Genomic DNA, 17886 nt, shown 5'->3' on the forward strand with positions numbered 1-17886 from the left:
TGAGATCATGATGAGGGGTAGATGGAGATGGTTTGGGCATGCTCTTCGCACTCCCCATGAGAGACTAGTGCATCAAACGTTCAGCTGGGCTTCACAAGGCACTAGAAGAGTTGAAAGACCCAGACCTACATGGCTGAGGACTATGAAGCGCGAAGTAGGAGATGATGAATGGAGAAGTATTGAATTAAAAGCTTAAGATCGAGACGACTGGAGCCTGGTTACGATGGAATAACGGCTGAGATGATACTGGCTGAAAATGAAGTGACCCCCAGAATACTTAAAAGATTATTTTGTAGAATGTGGCATGAAGAAGCAAACCTGATGAATGGGAGCTAGGAGTGCTGGTAAAAATGGCAAAAAGAGAGACCTGACCGATTGCAATAAATTCAGAGACATCACACTTGCGTTTGTTGTCATGAAAAAATATAAATTCAGTGTACTTGTACTTATTCTAAAGAGACTAGAGAGAGGGATTGACGAAAAGCTGAAAGATGAACATGCAGGATTTCGAAAAGGTAGAAGTTGTACTGACAAAGTTTTTATTTTGAGACATGTACAACAATGAGTAGAATATAGAAATCCACTTTTGATGGCATTTGTGAACTATGAAAAAGCCTTTGATAGTGTGCAATGGCCAATTTTGTAGAGACTCCTGCATTATAATGGAGTTCCTTTTAAATTGTAAATTTCATTAAGTCTGTTCATAAGCATAGCAAGTGAAAAGTTTATGTTATTGAGTCCTGTCAAATGAATTTCCAGTGAACAGCGGAGTACTCCAAAGGAATGTGTTGTCACCTATGTTGTTTATGCTCCTCGTGGATTTTGTAATGTATAGAACAGTTGGGGATGGTGGAGAAGGATTGGACTGGATTGGTAACAGGAAATTAGGCCAAATAGAAAAAACATATAGACTTTAATCATCCAAGAGAGCAGGCAGGCTTTAGAAATGGGTCTGCAACTACTGACCATAGGCATGCTATTAATCAGCAAATGGAAAAACCAACAAGAGTATAAAGAAATTATCCTTACCCAATGATTTAAATATATTCGATAAGATTCCTAAGCTAGAATGAAAATATGCCTTAATATACCACTATTAACGAAGAATCCTCAACGCTCAGGTCTAAGATGTAAAATCTTGTGAAGGTTGTAATGTGGTTATCTATTTAGCACATATACTTTGCCAATGTAATCACAGTTCCTACCTCATGACAAAATGAGAGTGGTTTGTACCAATCTCAGAGTATTTGCACCTTAGAGGACAGCCAGAATCAACCAATCCATAAGATACTGTAACATGTGGATGCAAAACAAATGGGTCCATACAGACAATGGAGTGAACATTTAAGTCAGCAAATATTCAAAAACCTGGAACTGGAAGGAAGTCCCATTTCAGATGAAGTGGAGGTAATTCCAAGGCTCCTGATGGATGATTATCTAAAGATACACATCCAATAGGTCTAACTAAAGCAGGAAGTTAGGGCAACTTCCTGCTTATTATCACCATTATTATCTTCAATAGAAAAGCTACAACCCTGGCTGGAAAAGCAGAATGCTAAAAGAACGAGGGCTCCAACAGGGAAAGTAGCCCTGTGAGAAAAGGGAATAAAAGAATAGCAATTAAACTATAAATAAGTAATGAATAAAAAAAAAAAGAACATAAAACATTTTCAGATCAGTAACATTAAAATAGATCTGTCATAAATAAGTTGTATTATGAGACATGCGTCAACCTGTTCAACATAAAAACATTTACTGCAATTTTAAACTTCAGAAGTTCCACTTATTTAACTGAGAAATTAGGAAGATCATTTCACAATGTGGTCATGGCTGGAATAAAAATTCTAGAATATTGCGCATTACTGAGCCTTATAATGGAGAGGAAAACTGTAAAGTACTATGTACAGGATGTTACAGTTAGCGATTATCTGAATGCAAAGGATGATCAGAAAAATCTTAAGCAACATGAATAAAGAACTAACTGAACGAGAGTACGGCAGATTAATATCCAGATCATGGCTAAGGAATCTCATAAACTGCAAGTTTCTGTCCAACTACTTAAGAGAGAGTCACCAGGCCAAGAACAGACAGGAAAACAATACACAAACCAAGGTAGAGTAACAGAATTAAAACATTTCTTCAGGAATGACTGACCATCAGAAATCTTGAAAGAAGAAGAAGAAACAGATCAAATTTGTTTTTCAAATGTTAATTTGCAATCTAGAATCATACCTAAAATTTTAGATTTGTATACAGTTAAAGAAACATTGCCAATGCAAAGATCAGGATGTTGAGGAGCCACTGTCCTCTACCTACTTACAATCATTTTCATCTCCTACGCCTATTGACGCAAAGGGCCTCGGTTTGATTTTTCAAGTCGTCTCTAGCTTGAGCTTTTAATTCAATACTTCTCCATTCATCATCTCCTACTTCCCGTTTCATAGTCCTAAGCCATGTAGGCCTGGGTCTTTCAACTCTTCTAGTGCCTTGTGGAGTCCAGTTGAAAGTTTGGTGAACTTATCTCTCGTGGCAAGTGCGAAGAGCATGCCCAAACCATCTCCATCTACCCCTCACCATAATCTCATCCACATAGGGCACTTGAATAATCTCTCTTATAGTTTCATTTCGAATCCTGCCCAGCATTTAACTTCCATTATTCTTCTGAGGGCTTTGTTATCAAATCTACAAAATCTGTTGGATATTGTGTCATTGTCATACCCTGACTCAAATCCGTAAAGTAACACCGATCTCACTAAACGGATATATAACCTGACTTTTATATGTAATTTCAGGCGATTTGATTTCCAAATTTTACTTAACCTAGCCATTGTCTGATTTGCATTTTTTTTTCAATCTCATTAAACTCCAGTTCTAAACACCTGGCATTAGAGATCATAGTAGCTAAATATTTAAATGTTTCCACCTTATTAATCCCTTCTCCTTCCAGTAATATTTCATCTTCCATTGCATATAACGTTCTCATCATCTCTGTTTTTCTTTTACTTATCTTGATCCCAACCTCATGTGATATTTCATGCATTCTGGTAAGGAAGCCTTGCAAGTCCTGTGGCGTATTGATAATAAGGACAGCGTCATCAGCATACTCTAAGTCTGCCAATTTCCTATTACCAATCCAGTCCAATCTTTCTCTGCTATCGCAAACTGTTCTATGCATTAAAAAATCCATGAGGAGGATAAACAACATAGGTGACAACACACTCCCTTGCAGTGAATATATATATATATATATATATATATATATATATATATATATATATATATATATATATATGTATGTATGTATGTGTATATTTGTATAAATGTGTATATATATATATATATATATATATATATATATATATATATATATATATATATATATATACATATATATATATATACATATATATATTGTATATGTATGTGAGTGTATGTTTATGTATACATATGTGACAAGTATGTATATTGGTTTGCATGCATCTACAGCTTGTACATTACTGTTTATGCCTTCACTCTACAGTCCGATGCCTGGTCCGCCCATTAGTGCCAACATCTCTCTGTCATTTCTGAATAGGACTGTACCATTCAATACATTCTGTTACAAATTCCCTTTTCAGAAACATGCTAAACTGTCTTCCACCAGGGATTGGCTTACAAAGCCTTGGCTGAAAGCCAATGAAAGGCCCCCGAGTACTAAGCCTACAGAACATCCTGCACATCTCTCCATTGATAAAACATCACCATCTATAGCTCTAACGCCACCCACTCTTGTAATATCTAATGATGGGTCATGCATGTAAATACCTGCCCCTATGTGCCGTGAGAGGTTTCAGTTGTTCAGTGGCCTCCCTACCATGGTCTTCCACTGTCTTGGGTTAGAGTTCTCTTGCTTGAGGGTACAATTGGGCACGCTATTCTATCTTAATTCTCTTCCTCTTGTTTTGGTAAAGTTTTTATAGCTTTTATGAGAGACGTTTATTTTAATGTTATTGTTCTTATGATATTTTATTTTTCCTTATTTCCTTTCCTCACTGGGCTATTTTTCCTGTTGGAGCCCCTGGGCTTATAGCATTCTGCTTTTCCAACTAGGGTTGTAGCTTAATAATAATAATAATAATAATAATAATAATAATAATAATAATGATATGGCCTCTCACACCCCTCACATCAATTTACTACACAACTACTCATATTCAAATTTAAATGCTACGGTATAACTAAAGATGCCAAGGATTGGGTCTGCACCTTTATTTCATGTCAACTGTGTTTTATGCCAAATTTCAAAAGTGGATTGACACACGGAGTCAGCTGTGGGAACTTTTCAACAACCCATACGTCGTTTTGCCAACATCCATGTTGACTAAGCCGGCCACTACCCACATCACAAGAACACCATTACTTTTCATAGTCATTGATTGCTCAACTCGCAGGCCTTAAGCTATGCATATGCAAGATGCAACATCAGTCTCATGTAGTTCTGCCTTACTTTCCGTATGGATTGCAAGATTCAGCGTCACAGAGCATATCGATTCCAAGATGAGTGGTGCTTTCACCCCCTAATTATGGACGTCTTTAGGGCATCTCTGCATCACCCTACAATAGACTACCACTTACAACCCCACAGTCAATTGAATGGTGGAACGTTTCCATTGTGGCCTCAAAGCAGCTGTGATGTCTCACTGTAACAACTTCAGTTGGTTTCCACAACTTCCTTGGGTCCTCCTCAGACTGAGGACAACTCTGAAATGGTACACATACACACACACACACACACACACACACACACACATACACACACACACACACACACATATATATATATATATATATATATATATATATATATATATATATATATATATATCTTCTTTCAACGTTATTAGTCCTATATAGTAGGGCTGGCCGATCAAGTCTATTTTCTCCTATTCCTTGCATCTTCACTCAGTTCCACTCCACCCATACTAGTTCTCCTCATATCCATCCATCTGATCAGCTGACCCCCAACACTCCGCCCCATCACTGGCATGTTCTTTGCTCTCTTGATTGATTCCACCTCTTCCATCTTTTTACATGGCCATAGTATCTCAGACAAGCTTCCCTAGCCATATCTTTTATATTATTTATATATTACATATACAACACAGTAGTGTCACATTCTACTTATATCTTGACTCTTTCCAGTAGTGATGTTCTAGCAATCTATCTCATCATCCACATCTTGCTTATTTCAAGCAGTCCCTCCTCTTTCTTCTTAAGTGCCCAAGTTTCTGCCCCATAAAATAGTACGATCTTCATTTTGAGTCTTCACGACATTTTCTAGTCAAAACAACTTCATTGACTTTTCTCCACTTTCGTAATGCTTCTTTCACTCTCTGTTTCTCTTATTAAACTAAATTTTCTATTTTATCACTGTACCATCTTCAGCTCAAATGTTTACCTTTAATCCTGTCCTTTTTAGAAATTTTTCTATGCTAAAAACCTTTGCTTTATTTTTTTCTGTGTCTGCTATAATTCATAAATTATCAGAAAACATCAGTTGTTCCTTAAGTTTGCTGCCAAAGAGTCCATAACGACGAGGAACAGGAATGTACTCAGAGCAGATCCTTGATGGAGACCAATCTTTACAGGGAATGCCTGAGTCTCTACGAAGGTTCTTGCCCCCTCCTACATAATCCTCACTGATATTCTACCAACTTCTCTAACACCCCTTTCTTTCTCAAATGCTAATAAACTGACTTTCATGGTACCCTGCCATACGCATTTTCAAGATCCAAAAAAGTGACAAAACACACCATAAACTTTCCTTTTTCCTACTAGATACTTCTCTAGAACTTGTGTTTCTTTAAAGATAGCATCCAGTGTGTTCTTTTCTTACATAAACCCAAAACTACTGTCAATGTATAATTATCAACTCTCTCAACCTTCTTCGACTATTCTTCCTAGTATCTCCAAAAACTCTATTCCTTTGTAGTTCCCACAGTTTACACATCTCCATTTTATCATACTGATTAATCATCCAACTATCTTCTCAGTCCTTTGGCATATCCTCTACACCAACCAAGATTTCTCAATGTCTTAATAATTTCTTTTGTTACCTCTGATTTCCCTGCAGCTTTATTTACTTTCCCATCTTTATAGCACTTATAGCATTCTCGATTTGCCTCTTTTTGATGTTTGCTATTGGCCCTTCTATTAGAGGAATATTTTTCAATTGTTCAGACTGACTCATTTTAGTGTTTAATAGTTGTGAAAAATAGTCAATCCATTTTCTTTACTTTCTTTTCCCCAATTAAGATATTTGAAATTTTTTCTTTAATATTTCCTACCTCTCCTATATCCAGAATATCTTTTTTTCTCGCTTTCACAGTTCTGTAGTTTATTTTTTCTCCCCCCGATGTTATAATCTCCCACTCCTCTCTCCTGGCTTGGCTTCTCCCTTTGTAATCACTATAGTTATATTTGCTTCCCTCTTTATCCATCCATAGTACTCTTTTCCCTTACGCCTATGTTTCTTTTTCGTGATGCTATTTACAACTTGTCCTCCCACACACCTCTGCTGCCGCTGGTACCACAATCTCTTTCATAACATCCCATAGGTACATACATATATACATATGCATACATGTACACATAATTACATATCAATATTTTTACATAGAATCCTACATATGAATATCACACAGCCATATACAAAAGATTTTTTTATCGAACTTGCAGATCTCTTTGGTGGCCCGGTGGTAGCGTCCTTGTCCGGTGATTGCCAGACTGGGGTTTGAGTCCTGCTCAAAAACTCGTTAGTTCATTTGGTCGCTGCAACCTTACCGTCCTTGTGAGCTAAGGATGGGGGGTTTGGGGATTCCTATAGGTCAATCAGCTGAGTCATCAGCAGCCATTGCCTGGCCTCCTTTGGCCATAGCTTGGGTGGAGAGGGGGCTTGGGCGCTAATCATATGTAAGATGGCTAGTCTCTAGGGCATTGTCCTCTTTGATAGGGTAATGTAACTGTCCCTTGCCTCTGCCATTCATGAGCGGCCTTTAAACCTTTAAATGATCGAGTTTGTGAATTCCATTTCCTGTATTCAAATAATCATCAGCTGTCTGCAGTCTAGATAAGACCTCACGACCTTACTTTAGGAACCAGAAACATATATCTACAAGCTTGAAACAGAAACTATAGACGCAGACTTGGTAGCAGCTGAAATTAGTGAGTCTGAACAAGAGCAGGAGCCTATATACCTGCATCAACCAGACCTTCATCAACTGCAGAGCAGTATCAATTTCCAACATATAGCTGCCTGTGAGCCTGAACAAGAGCATGGACCTGAATACCTACAGCAACCAGACCCTGATCAACTGCATAACAGCATCAATTCCCAACATATAGCTGCCAGTAAGCCTGAACAAGAGCATGAGCCTTGATACCTGCATCACCATGACCTTGATCAACTGCAGAACAGCATCAACTTCCAATATATAACTGCCAGTGAATTTTAGAAACAACAAGCAGATTATACGGTGAAGAGAAGACAAATAGAGTTAGTAGTTGGTGAGATAGGAGACAACATAGCTCTTTCCATTCCTTTAATTGAGCGAGGTCGGGGAGACCCAATGTACATTTTAGCTGTTATAGTGAGTAAGAGCATAAAAGATGAAAACAGAGGCCACAAAAGGTGTAATTCTAAAAGGAAGCTATTCCAGGGATCAATTTGACATTTGTCCTAAAAGGTTGCGGAAAGAGACTGATATTAACAGTGAAACTGAAATTTCTCTCCGAGAAGTCGATATCAAGGCATCTTTAAGTGGCGGACAGGGTTTGGTTAAGTGTTCTAGCAAATATTTCAATTCTAAATAGCAGCAATAGTAGATGCCAAAGTAGCCTCAACTACAAAAACAAGTAGCCTAAGGTAGCATTTGCGTTGTCATATATTTTTCTATTGTTCAAGTGATTTACTTTTAAACGACCGTCGTAGATCAAAAATTTGTGTGAATTTTCTTGTGAATAAAATTTACTTTTAGACAATACAGTAAATAAAAAATTGTGTTGTTATTATATTTTTCTGTTGTTCAATTTATCTACTTTTAACTTCTAAAATACTTTTATAAAACTGTGATTGCGGTGTCACGTTTTACTACCTATTAATTACCTTTTAACAATTCAATATAATTTGTGATAATCCTATGAATTTCTCAGATTAATTGTGTCATGTAATTTATTTCTTTCACAAACAAGTATCTCTCTATTTGTGCTGTCATTTCATATTAGCAATGTTCAGAATGATTTCCTTAAAACAAGTATTTTTATAAAAACTGTGAACTTCATTTTCTTGTGAATCAAATTACAGTGTAAAATTGCTACTTTTTTCACCTTCACATATCAAAAGCAAAATAAATTTCTAAAGTCAATTCGTGAAATGGCTGGGCACAAAATTCAGTCGTTTCATGAAAATACTAAAAATTTCGTAGTGCTCTACAAGCACTACCTGTAATGACTAACATTTTTCACACTCACACACACAATGTATGTGTATGTGCATATATCTATGTACACATCCGTGTGCTGAAATGGACATGGGTATGTATGTGCGTAGGTTCATATATATATGCATGTTTTTATATACTTGGGAATGCAGAATTATTTAAGATAATCTAATTAATACAAATAAATTGCAAGAAACATTATGAAGGTTCAAAACACATGGATATTTGACTTGTTATTTAAAGACACTCCCTTTTCGGCCAATGGGAAATTAGCTCCGGACATGAAGGCGCCATTATGTTGTCACAAATGCAAGCACCATATGCTTCTAATGTCTTCTACAATTATCTGTAAATCCGCCCGTACTTTTACTGTGCCACATACGATTATGTTGTAAATATATCTAACAATATACAAATTGTCCAAATGAAGTCGCAGAAAAGAAGCTAGTCAGGATTCACAGTGTACTTTAATTTTCCTTGTGGTATATTGCATATAAGCACCAATTTTTTTCCAGTGAATTTTACACACACATACATAGTCTTTAGATTTGTCATATATATCACTGTTAGTTGTGCATGATATTTAACCAATAAAGAGTAAGCTATTGGATAATTTTCTAGTAGCATTTATGCAGATTGACAAAAAAGAGGAAAAGAAAAATAGAACCTGTACATTAATACAGAACATAATATTTGGGCATAACAGTTTTAGAGTTCATAAGTAAACGGAACCTTAATGTAAGGACAAAAAAAAAGTATATATAGAATAATCTGTTATAAAACAGAGCAAGTGTCCGGCTATGTATATATATATATATATATATATATATATATATATATATATATATATATATATATATATATATATATATATATATATATATATGTGTGTGTGTGTGTGTGTGTGTGTGAGTGTGTGTGTGTGTGTGTGTGTATTTCTTTACTGTTACGCTGAGCGGCATTGCCAACCGTATGACTACACGATCTCTCCCCGTCCTTAGGGTAGGGGGAGGGAGTAGTCATACCCTAGAGAGAAGGGTATCCCAAGAGGGACACTCGAAAACCACAATCTCCCACAAGTTGTCGAAACTGCTGTATTGTAATTAGGAAAAGGGAGGGGGTGGGAAGGATTAAATCTATTTGTGTGTATGTGAGAGTATGTGCACATCTATCCAAATATTTAGCAGTCGTTTTGGGAGGATCGAGTAAACTAATAAATTAATAGCATAATTTAAAGATGCCAACATTTTAAAGGAAAAGTGAGAAATGAAGAAAGGCAATCCGGTCTCATTGACTTTTATTACGCCACATGGTTAATTCGGAAAAGACTTCATCACCCACTCTTCACATTTCAAAAGACTCCCATTATTCTATTATATCAAAGAAGATAAGTAAGCATAAAAGACATCTGCAGAAAAAAACAAAAGAGAGAAGAAGAGAAGGAAGGTGGGATCAACAGAAGATGAGGGAGGAAGTAAATTAGAGGAGACAAGGTTAGGGTGCTGATTATGTAACGAGATATACTGTATTAGGGATAGGAGGAGGTTGACTGGACAAGAAAAAAATCCCGATGAAGGACAAATAGAGTAGGGAAAGCAGAAAAAAAGAACAAAGTGAAAACCGAAAAAGAACTGCGAATATACAGTATCCAAAAGAATGGAAAAAAGGGAACTTGAATCGTAATAACTAAAAAAAAAAAAATAAAAATAAAAGTGTATATCGTAAAACCGATAGAATGAAAAAGGAAACAGACATCGGAACGATGAAAGAATGGAAGAAAGAAACGTACATTATATTAATGAAAGAATAAAAGAAAGAAACGTAGATCATGACAAAGAAGTGATTTGTAACACATGTATTTCATACACGCTCGTATACTGCAATGGTTTTTAATTTTCTATCTTATCACTCGCTCTTCTCTGCACTGTTAACAGACCAACTTGTGTAAGCATGCTAGCTCATGTTTTATTTAGTTTGAATTTTTGTTACATACTTGCCCGCAAGTCTTGGTATTTAAGCTCAATGTCTGTTTAATAAAGTTTAGTTGCATTCACCTCGCCTCTCAGTTATAACCTAACAGCCCACTCGCACATTGGTGACCACCAAAGGAAAGACCAGCTTCCTCCTGCCTTCCATCTCACTGCTGTGTCTTACAGTTACAATGCCGCCCACCGAACTTGACCTTTTCTGACACATTGCCTCAATGGAATTGTTACCCTTCGCAAGCGGAGACGTGTTCTCCTAGTTGCAGCATGCCAAAGCCCAGTTTTGCCCCAAGGGCATGGCTCACTCAAGCACCAAAGAAGATTATGTTATAGCGGCGATCCCCAATGACACTTTTCCAGAAATCTCTAATTGGCTTTGCGAGAAAGGGGACACCTCAATAGCGTACAACGCCCTTAATGCATAATTCCTGGAGCAGTACTCGTTACCGCCAGTTGCCTGTATAGCCAAGCATTTTTAGCTCTTTAAACAACTGTATGAGGACCGAGAGGCTTCACTCGCCGTCAGAAAAATTACCAGTATCACTCTTTGGCAACCTTGCAACCTGCCGCAGACAGCTCCCCTAGTGAGGTGAACCTACTTCGTGTCCTTTGGGTATGATGCTTACCCGAACCTGTACATGCCGCCATACATATGTCAATTTTTTGCCCATGACACCAATATTTTGCCCAAGAAGGACCTGATGACCAAAGTTGATAGCCTTATGGATGGCCACTTTACCCCCTTCAAGACCTGCATTAGCACCTCCACTCCTGGCGAAGAGGACAGCTATTCAATATCGACCGAATCTGACATGAATGCGGTAGGACACAGAGGCCCACCCTGTGATGTGCTGGAGCGGCGAAAAAAAGCCGGTCGCACCCAGAACTCACTCACGCTCCAAACAACGACATCTACAGCCATTTACTAACACTCATTGGCCGTAGTTATGCTACTAGCATCTTAGATTCGGGGCTGCTGTGAAGAAATTTGTGAACAGTTGTCAGCAGCCAGAAAATCCAAGTAGGCCATCACCTGTGGCGATGGCCTCCCCTGTCACTAATCTTTTCTTTTTACATGATACCGGTACGGGTATGTGATTTTTGGTAGACATGGGTGCTTGCTGCTCTCTTCTTCCAAAGTCATTCTCCAGGACACAACGTAGTCTGTCTAAGTCTCCCAAAATCCACCCGGTAGCAGCCAACGGATCTGCGATCCCCACACATGGTTACAAGAACCTCACATAATCGTTTGGAAGCGCTAGATATCTTTCTCGTTGCTGACGTCATAGTGACAATCCTCGGTGCGGATTTCCTCTCACATTTTCACCTGCTTGATGTCGCTCACTGACGGTTAGTCAATGTAGAACCTTACTCGTCGATGCCTCTTCAACCAGTCACTACGACCTTGCTCTCCACATCAGTGCACCCATATATGCCTATACCCACCTCATCACGTCATACCCGGAAGCCTGGAAGTCTTCCATCCAGAACTTTGACAAACACCTATGGTTCATTCCAAACATGGTATTTATCACCATATCAAGACGATGGGGGCCCCAATGTTCGCCAGATTCATCCGTCTGGCACCAGATCGTTTGGCGGCCACTAAACAAACGTTCGTCGCTTCCCCAGATTCAGACGTCTGGTACCAGATCGTTTGGCAGCCATTAAACAAACGTTCATTGCTTTGCCAGATTCAGGTGTCTGGCTCCAAATCGTTTGGCAGCCACTAAACAAACGTTCGTCAAAATGGATGAAATTTGCCTGTGCCAAAAGGCTTCAAGCCCATGGTCATCACCCTTACACATAGTACTGAAGGGAGATTACAGGCACCTGAACATACAGACAGAATTGGACCACTAACCCCTCCCAAACATGACCACCTACTTGCACAAAGCAAAGATTTTCTCCACACTCGACCTCCTGAAGGGGTATTATAAGGTGCCCATAACCCCGGAAGACATTCCAAAAAACGCTAACACCACCCCTTTTGGTATATACAACTTCAATTACTCCTATATTGGCCTTCGTAACACTGGGACCACTTTTTAACGCCTCATGTATGGTATCTTAGGGGACCTTTCCTTCTGTGTATGTTACGTGGACAACATACTTGTGTTCTCTTCCATCAAAGAGGAGCATACCTGTTACCTATGCATTGTGCTCGACAGCCTAAAATAGAATGGCCTTTTAGTCCGGTACGACAAGTGTATCGTTCTTAGGGTACCTCATCACTCCTAAAGAAGTCCAGCTCCTCCCTGAGAAGGTAGCAGCCGTTCAGAACTTCCCTATATCCTCGACCGTCAAACCACTGCAAGAATTCTTTGACATGATCGAGTATTATCACCGTTTCCTGCCAGCCATCACTACTATTCTTGCCCACCTCTATGCCTCCCTCAAGGGCAAGCCAAAAGACCTGAATTGGGGTACCCTTCAAGAATAATCATATAGTATAAGTAAGATTACACTGAGTAATAAAAAGCAAGAGGGAATCATCCACTAGGATTAGTAGGCCTACTACCATCAGTGTACTTCACGTGGTTCACTGTATGCATTACTGTTTATTGGGGCCTTCCCTACACTACCTTAAAGTATTTTGCTTTACCACAGGTACCACTTCCTTTCTTTCATCTTTCTATTGAGCTCTTAACTTTAATTCTATGGTGCACCTTCTCACTGAATGGCACACCTGGTCCCAGCACCTAACTGGGCCTAATTATATAAAAAAAATCAAACAAGGGTGAGATACGAAGCGTAAACTATGTGATAAAAGAGGAAAAGAGATGGGAATGAAAATAAGGAGAGAGAATGAGGTTTCAGGGATATCAGAAATAAACGCTTGAATCCTATTTCCTCTCGAAACTCGAACGTCAGGTTAAGGGCTCCAGATTATTAAAGAATCCTAACTAAAACTTGCAATATACCTTAGATGTTTGGTATAAAGAGTAGTGGGATGCAATAAGGCATGAAAGACACCGAGAGAGGATTGAAAACTGTGCGAGAGAAATCATGGAAGAACAACAAAAGAAAACAATAAGAACTGAAAGTGCTATAGAGCCAGATTACGTACGGAAAGGGAATTTGACTTCACTGGTGCTTACCATTACGCCAATAGCAATTCTCATGACAGAAACTATTAAGGAACAATGTTTCCCGATTCCTCAGAGACTTTCTGAATTCACCCACTTCTTCTTCGAACTAAAATTGCTTTAGCTTCTATATTTTTCATTTTTTTCTGTCATACAGATTACACGAACCTCAGTGACAAGAAGTAATGAATAGGAGAGGAGCACAAAAATAGGAGGAACGAAGAGGATAGAAAAATTAGAAGAAATAGAGAGAGGGTAATAAAATGGGATGAGCAACGAAAGATGGAACCGATAAACAGAATGGAAACAACAAGAATAGGAAATTAATTATACGATCAAGACCAGAAATAAAATTATTATACAAATACTGAAAAGGTAGATTAAAACTAGTCAAATAGCAGCTGTTAAAGGATAAAAGTGTAATGGACCCCAGTACAGTATATGACATATGACATTAAAAAAAGGTTCACCCCTATTATTATTATTATTATTATTATTATTATTATTATTATTATTATTATTATTATTATTATTATTATTACTAGCCAAGCTACAACCCTAGTTGGAAAAGCAAGATGCTATAAACCCGAGGGCTCCAACAGGGAAAAATAGCCCAGTGAGGAAAGGAAATAAGGAAATAAACAAATGATGAGAATAAATTAACAAGATATCATTCTAAAAACAGTAACAGCGTCAAAACAGATATGTCCTATATAAACTATTAACAATGTCAAAAAAAGATATGTCATATATAAACAATAAAAAGACTCGTGTCAGCCTGGTCAACATAAAAATATTTGCTCCAACTTTGAACTTTTGAAGTTCTACTGATTCAACTACCCGATTAGGAAGATCATTCCACAACTTGGTAACAGCTGGAATAAAACTTCTAGAATACTGTGTAGTATTGAGCCTCATGATGGAGAAGGCCTGGCTATTAGAATTAACTGCCTGCCTAGTATTACGAACAGGATAAAATTGTCCAAGGAGATCTGAATGTCAAGGATGGTCAGAGTTATGAAATATCTTATGCAAAATGCATAATGAACTAACTGAACGACGGTGCCAAAGATTAATATCTAGATCAGGAATAAGAAATTTAATAGACCGTAAGTTTCTGTCCAATAAATTAAGATGAGAATCAGCAGCTGAAGACCAGACAGGAGAACAGTACTCGAAACAAGGTAGAATGAAAGAATTAAAACACTTCAGAATAGATTGATCACCGAAAATCTTAAAAGACTTTCTCAATAAGCCTATTTTTTGTGCAATTGAAGAAGACACAGACCTAATGTGTTTCTCAAAAGTAAATTTGCTGTCGAGAATCACACCTAAAATTTTAAGTCATACAAATTTCAAGAAACATTATCAATACCGAGATCCGGATGTTGAGGAGCCATCGTCCTTGACCTACTTACAATCATACTTTGAGTTTTGTTAGGATTCAACTTCATACCCCATAATTTGCACCATGCACTAATTTTAGCTAAATCTCTACTAAGGGATTCACCAACCCCAAATCTACTTTCAGGGGATGGAATTGATGCAAAGAGAGTAGCATCATCTGCATATGCAACAAGCTTGTTTTCTAGGCCAAACCACATGTCATGTGTGTATATAGTATGAGAAGTAATGGGCCAAGAGCACTACCCTGTGGAACACCAGATATCACATTCCTATACTCACTATGGTGCCCATCAACAACTCCTCTTTGAGATCTATTACTTAAAAAATCAGTAATAATCCTAAAAAACGACCCACCCACTCCCAACTGTTTCAGTTTGAAAACAAGGGCCTCATGATTAACACAGTCAAAGGCAGCACTGAAATCAAGGCCAATCATACGAACTTCCTGACCACAATCAAGAGATTTCTGTACAGCATTGGAAATTGTAAGAAGGGCATCACATGCTCCAAGGCCTTTACGAAAACCAAATTGCAAACTAGGGAGTAGATGATTACCTTCAGCAAACTTATTAAGACGTTTTGCCAGAAGACGTTCAAAAACTTTAGATAATATGGGAGTTATGGAAATTGGGCGGTAATCAGTGGGACTTGAGCTACCACAAACACATTTACATAGAGGAGTAACATCATCAATTCTCCAACAAGTGCTAAAAGCTCCTCTTCTTGCTAACTTGCGCAAAATAACAGATACCTTTGGAGCTAAGAAATCTGCTGTCTTTATAAAAAACAAAGGAAAAATACCATTTGGGTCTAAACCTCCATAAGCATCAAGGTTCATCAACAGAGCTTTAATCTCACGAGATCGAAAAGCTAAACTAGTTAAACTTGTAAGTCAAACTTGTAAGCTAAACTTGTAAGGCAAATACAACAGCACATAGGCCAGGCAACGAGGAAAACAAGAAACAATAATAAGGAAGAGAAGAATGATGCCAACAATGAAAGATGTAAGGAACAGGAAACCGTAATTAGTAAAGCTAGTAGGCATTGCAAAAAACTGGAGCAAAATTATCCTCAACTGGTAAAAAAAAAGCTGCAAATGTGAGACACCTGAAAAATGTAAAAGAATATGAAATCTGATGGAAGGAACAAAAGGGGAAACTAAAAGGGAACCATGTATGGGATTAATAGAGAAACGAGAAAGTAAGGAAAATGAGGGAGAGAAAAGAGATTAGTAGGAAGATCGCACGAGGAGTGGGCAAGGAATTAAGATAATTAAGAACACAATGAAAACAGTAAATAGTAAAGAAAAAGTTCGATTAGGTTATAAAGAGGAAGTAGAAAAATATAAAGAAAAGGTAAATTTACGAGAAAAATCCAAAAAAGAAGCAGGAATGTCATGAGCTAATACCATCACTTGGAATTTACTGGCAGGAGGTAACACACGATGACTAACATGATAAACCTGAAATAATTACGATCACAAGAAACTCAAGAACGATAGCAATGAAAATAAGTATATATATATATATATATATATATATATATATATATATATATATATATATATATATATATATATATATATATATATATATATATATATATATATATATATTAAAAAAAAAACAGAAAAGTGTTTGGTTTGAAGGCATTAACGAAAAGTCATAGTAAAAACAAGGAAGAGTTAAAGAAAACCCAGACCCTTAACTCTGATCACCAAAAAACATTGACATGAAAATATAATCAGAGAGAGAGAGAGAGAGAGAGAGAGAGAGAGAGAGAGAGAGAGAGAGAGAGAGAGAGAGAGAGAGAGAGAGAGATAATAAAATAAGAGTAACAGAATAGAGAATATAACGTGAAAGTAAAAGAAAGACGAAAGGAGTATGCCAATTTTGAAACAGGAAATTTCCGACAGAAAAGACATAAATAACAGTAAAAGGGATATGTGCAGATTATAAAAAGCACAACAAACAAGGATAAAAAGGTAAATATGTTGGGAAGGGAATGTCCAGATGAAGAAACGAATGCTGAAAACAAAATAACTTAAGAGTAAAGAGAAAAGGGAAAATAATGAATACCGATAAGAAAATGGACAATAAATGGAAATAGAAAAATAGAAAATATTACGATTGCGAAGAAATGAGTACAGGGTGAGGGTGGAAATATGTAAACGTCAATAAAAAAGAAAGATGTATGAGGTGGAAGGAGAAGATGGGAAAATGAAAACTAAATATAAAAGCTGAATTATGCAGATAAAGTAATTACGAAATAAAAGAGAAAATGTAGGGTGAAATGAAACAGGAATGAAGATACTAAGGGGGAGAAAAGAGAGAGCGGAGGCTCTTAAAAAGCTCATGAACCTTTTTCCTTACCATGAGAGGGTTGTGCGAAGTGAGGGAGCGAGCGTGAATGTCTGTCCCCACGGCAGATACCAGCAGTGGATGGCACTTGAGGCGGGCAAGGGCGTCTCCCAAATTTCTCCCGACACCACCGTAGCTCTGACGGATGTTTCCTTTGTGTGTCATTCCATTAAACTGGAGGAGAAAGAAAAATATACTATGATACTGGACACAAGAGAAACTTCCTTTACCATTCATAAATTTCTCTGCTACTTATATATAAAACCTCACTGCTACTGCCTCCATATATCAGAGAGATACGTAACTCGCCTAGAATAATCCTTTCATGATTTCTCAATTACAAGCAATCACATTTACATCGCGACGCGTTTAGAAACACACGAAATGAAAATATCTTGAATGAAAATGCAGCCTCTCATATCTGTGTTTTTTGTCAGATTTTTTCTTCGCAAAATACATATTCTAGAAATGGATTGTCACCAGGATTCAATTCATTAGCTAACGAAATTTTCTCGAAAGGTTGTCTCGATACACAAACTATTTTACAGACTAGATAATTTTTTTTTTT

At 37.4% G+C, this 17886-nt stretch overlaps 1 protein-coding gene across 1 annotated transcript in view; it reads right to left on the bottom strand.

The window, feature by feature from the left end:
* LOC137632570 (uncharacterized) overlaps positions 1 to 17488 on the bottom strand; it is a 261407-nt gene extending 243919 nt beyond the window's left edge. The window contains exon 1 of the mRNA XM_068364586.1: positions 17331 to 17488. Within this exon, the coding sequence (XP_068220687.1) occupies positions 17331 to 17483 (153 nt within the window). The 5' untranslated portion in view covers positions 17484 to 17488. The remainder of the gene's footprint in view (positions 1 to 17330) is intronic.
* Positions 17489 to 17886: the final 398 nt, after the last annotated feature.

Source organism: Palaemon carinicauda, chromosome 41, assembly GCF_036898095.1.
Source record: "Palaemon carinicauda isolate YSFRI2023 chromosome 41, ASM3689809v2, whole genome shotgun sequence".
Lineage (NCBI taxonomy): Eukaryota > Metazoa > Arthropoda > Malacostraca > Decapoda > Palaemonidae > Palaemon > Palaemon carinicauda.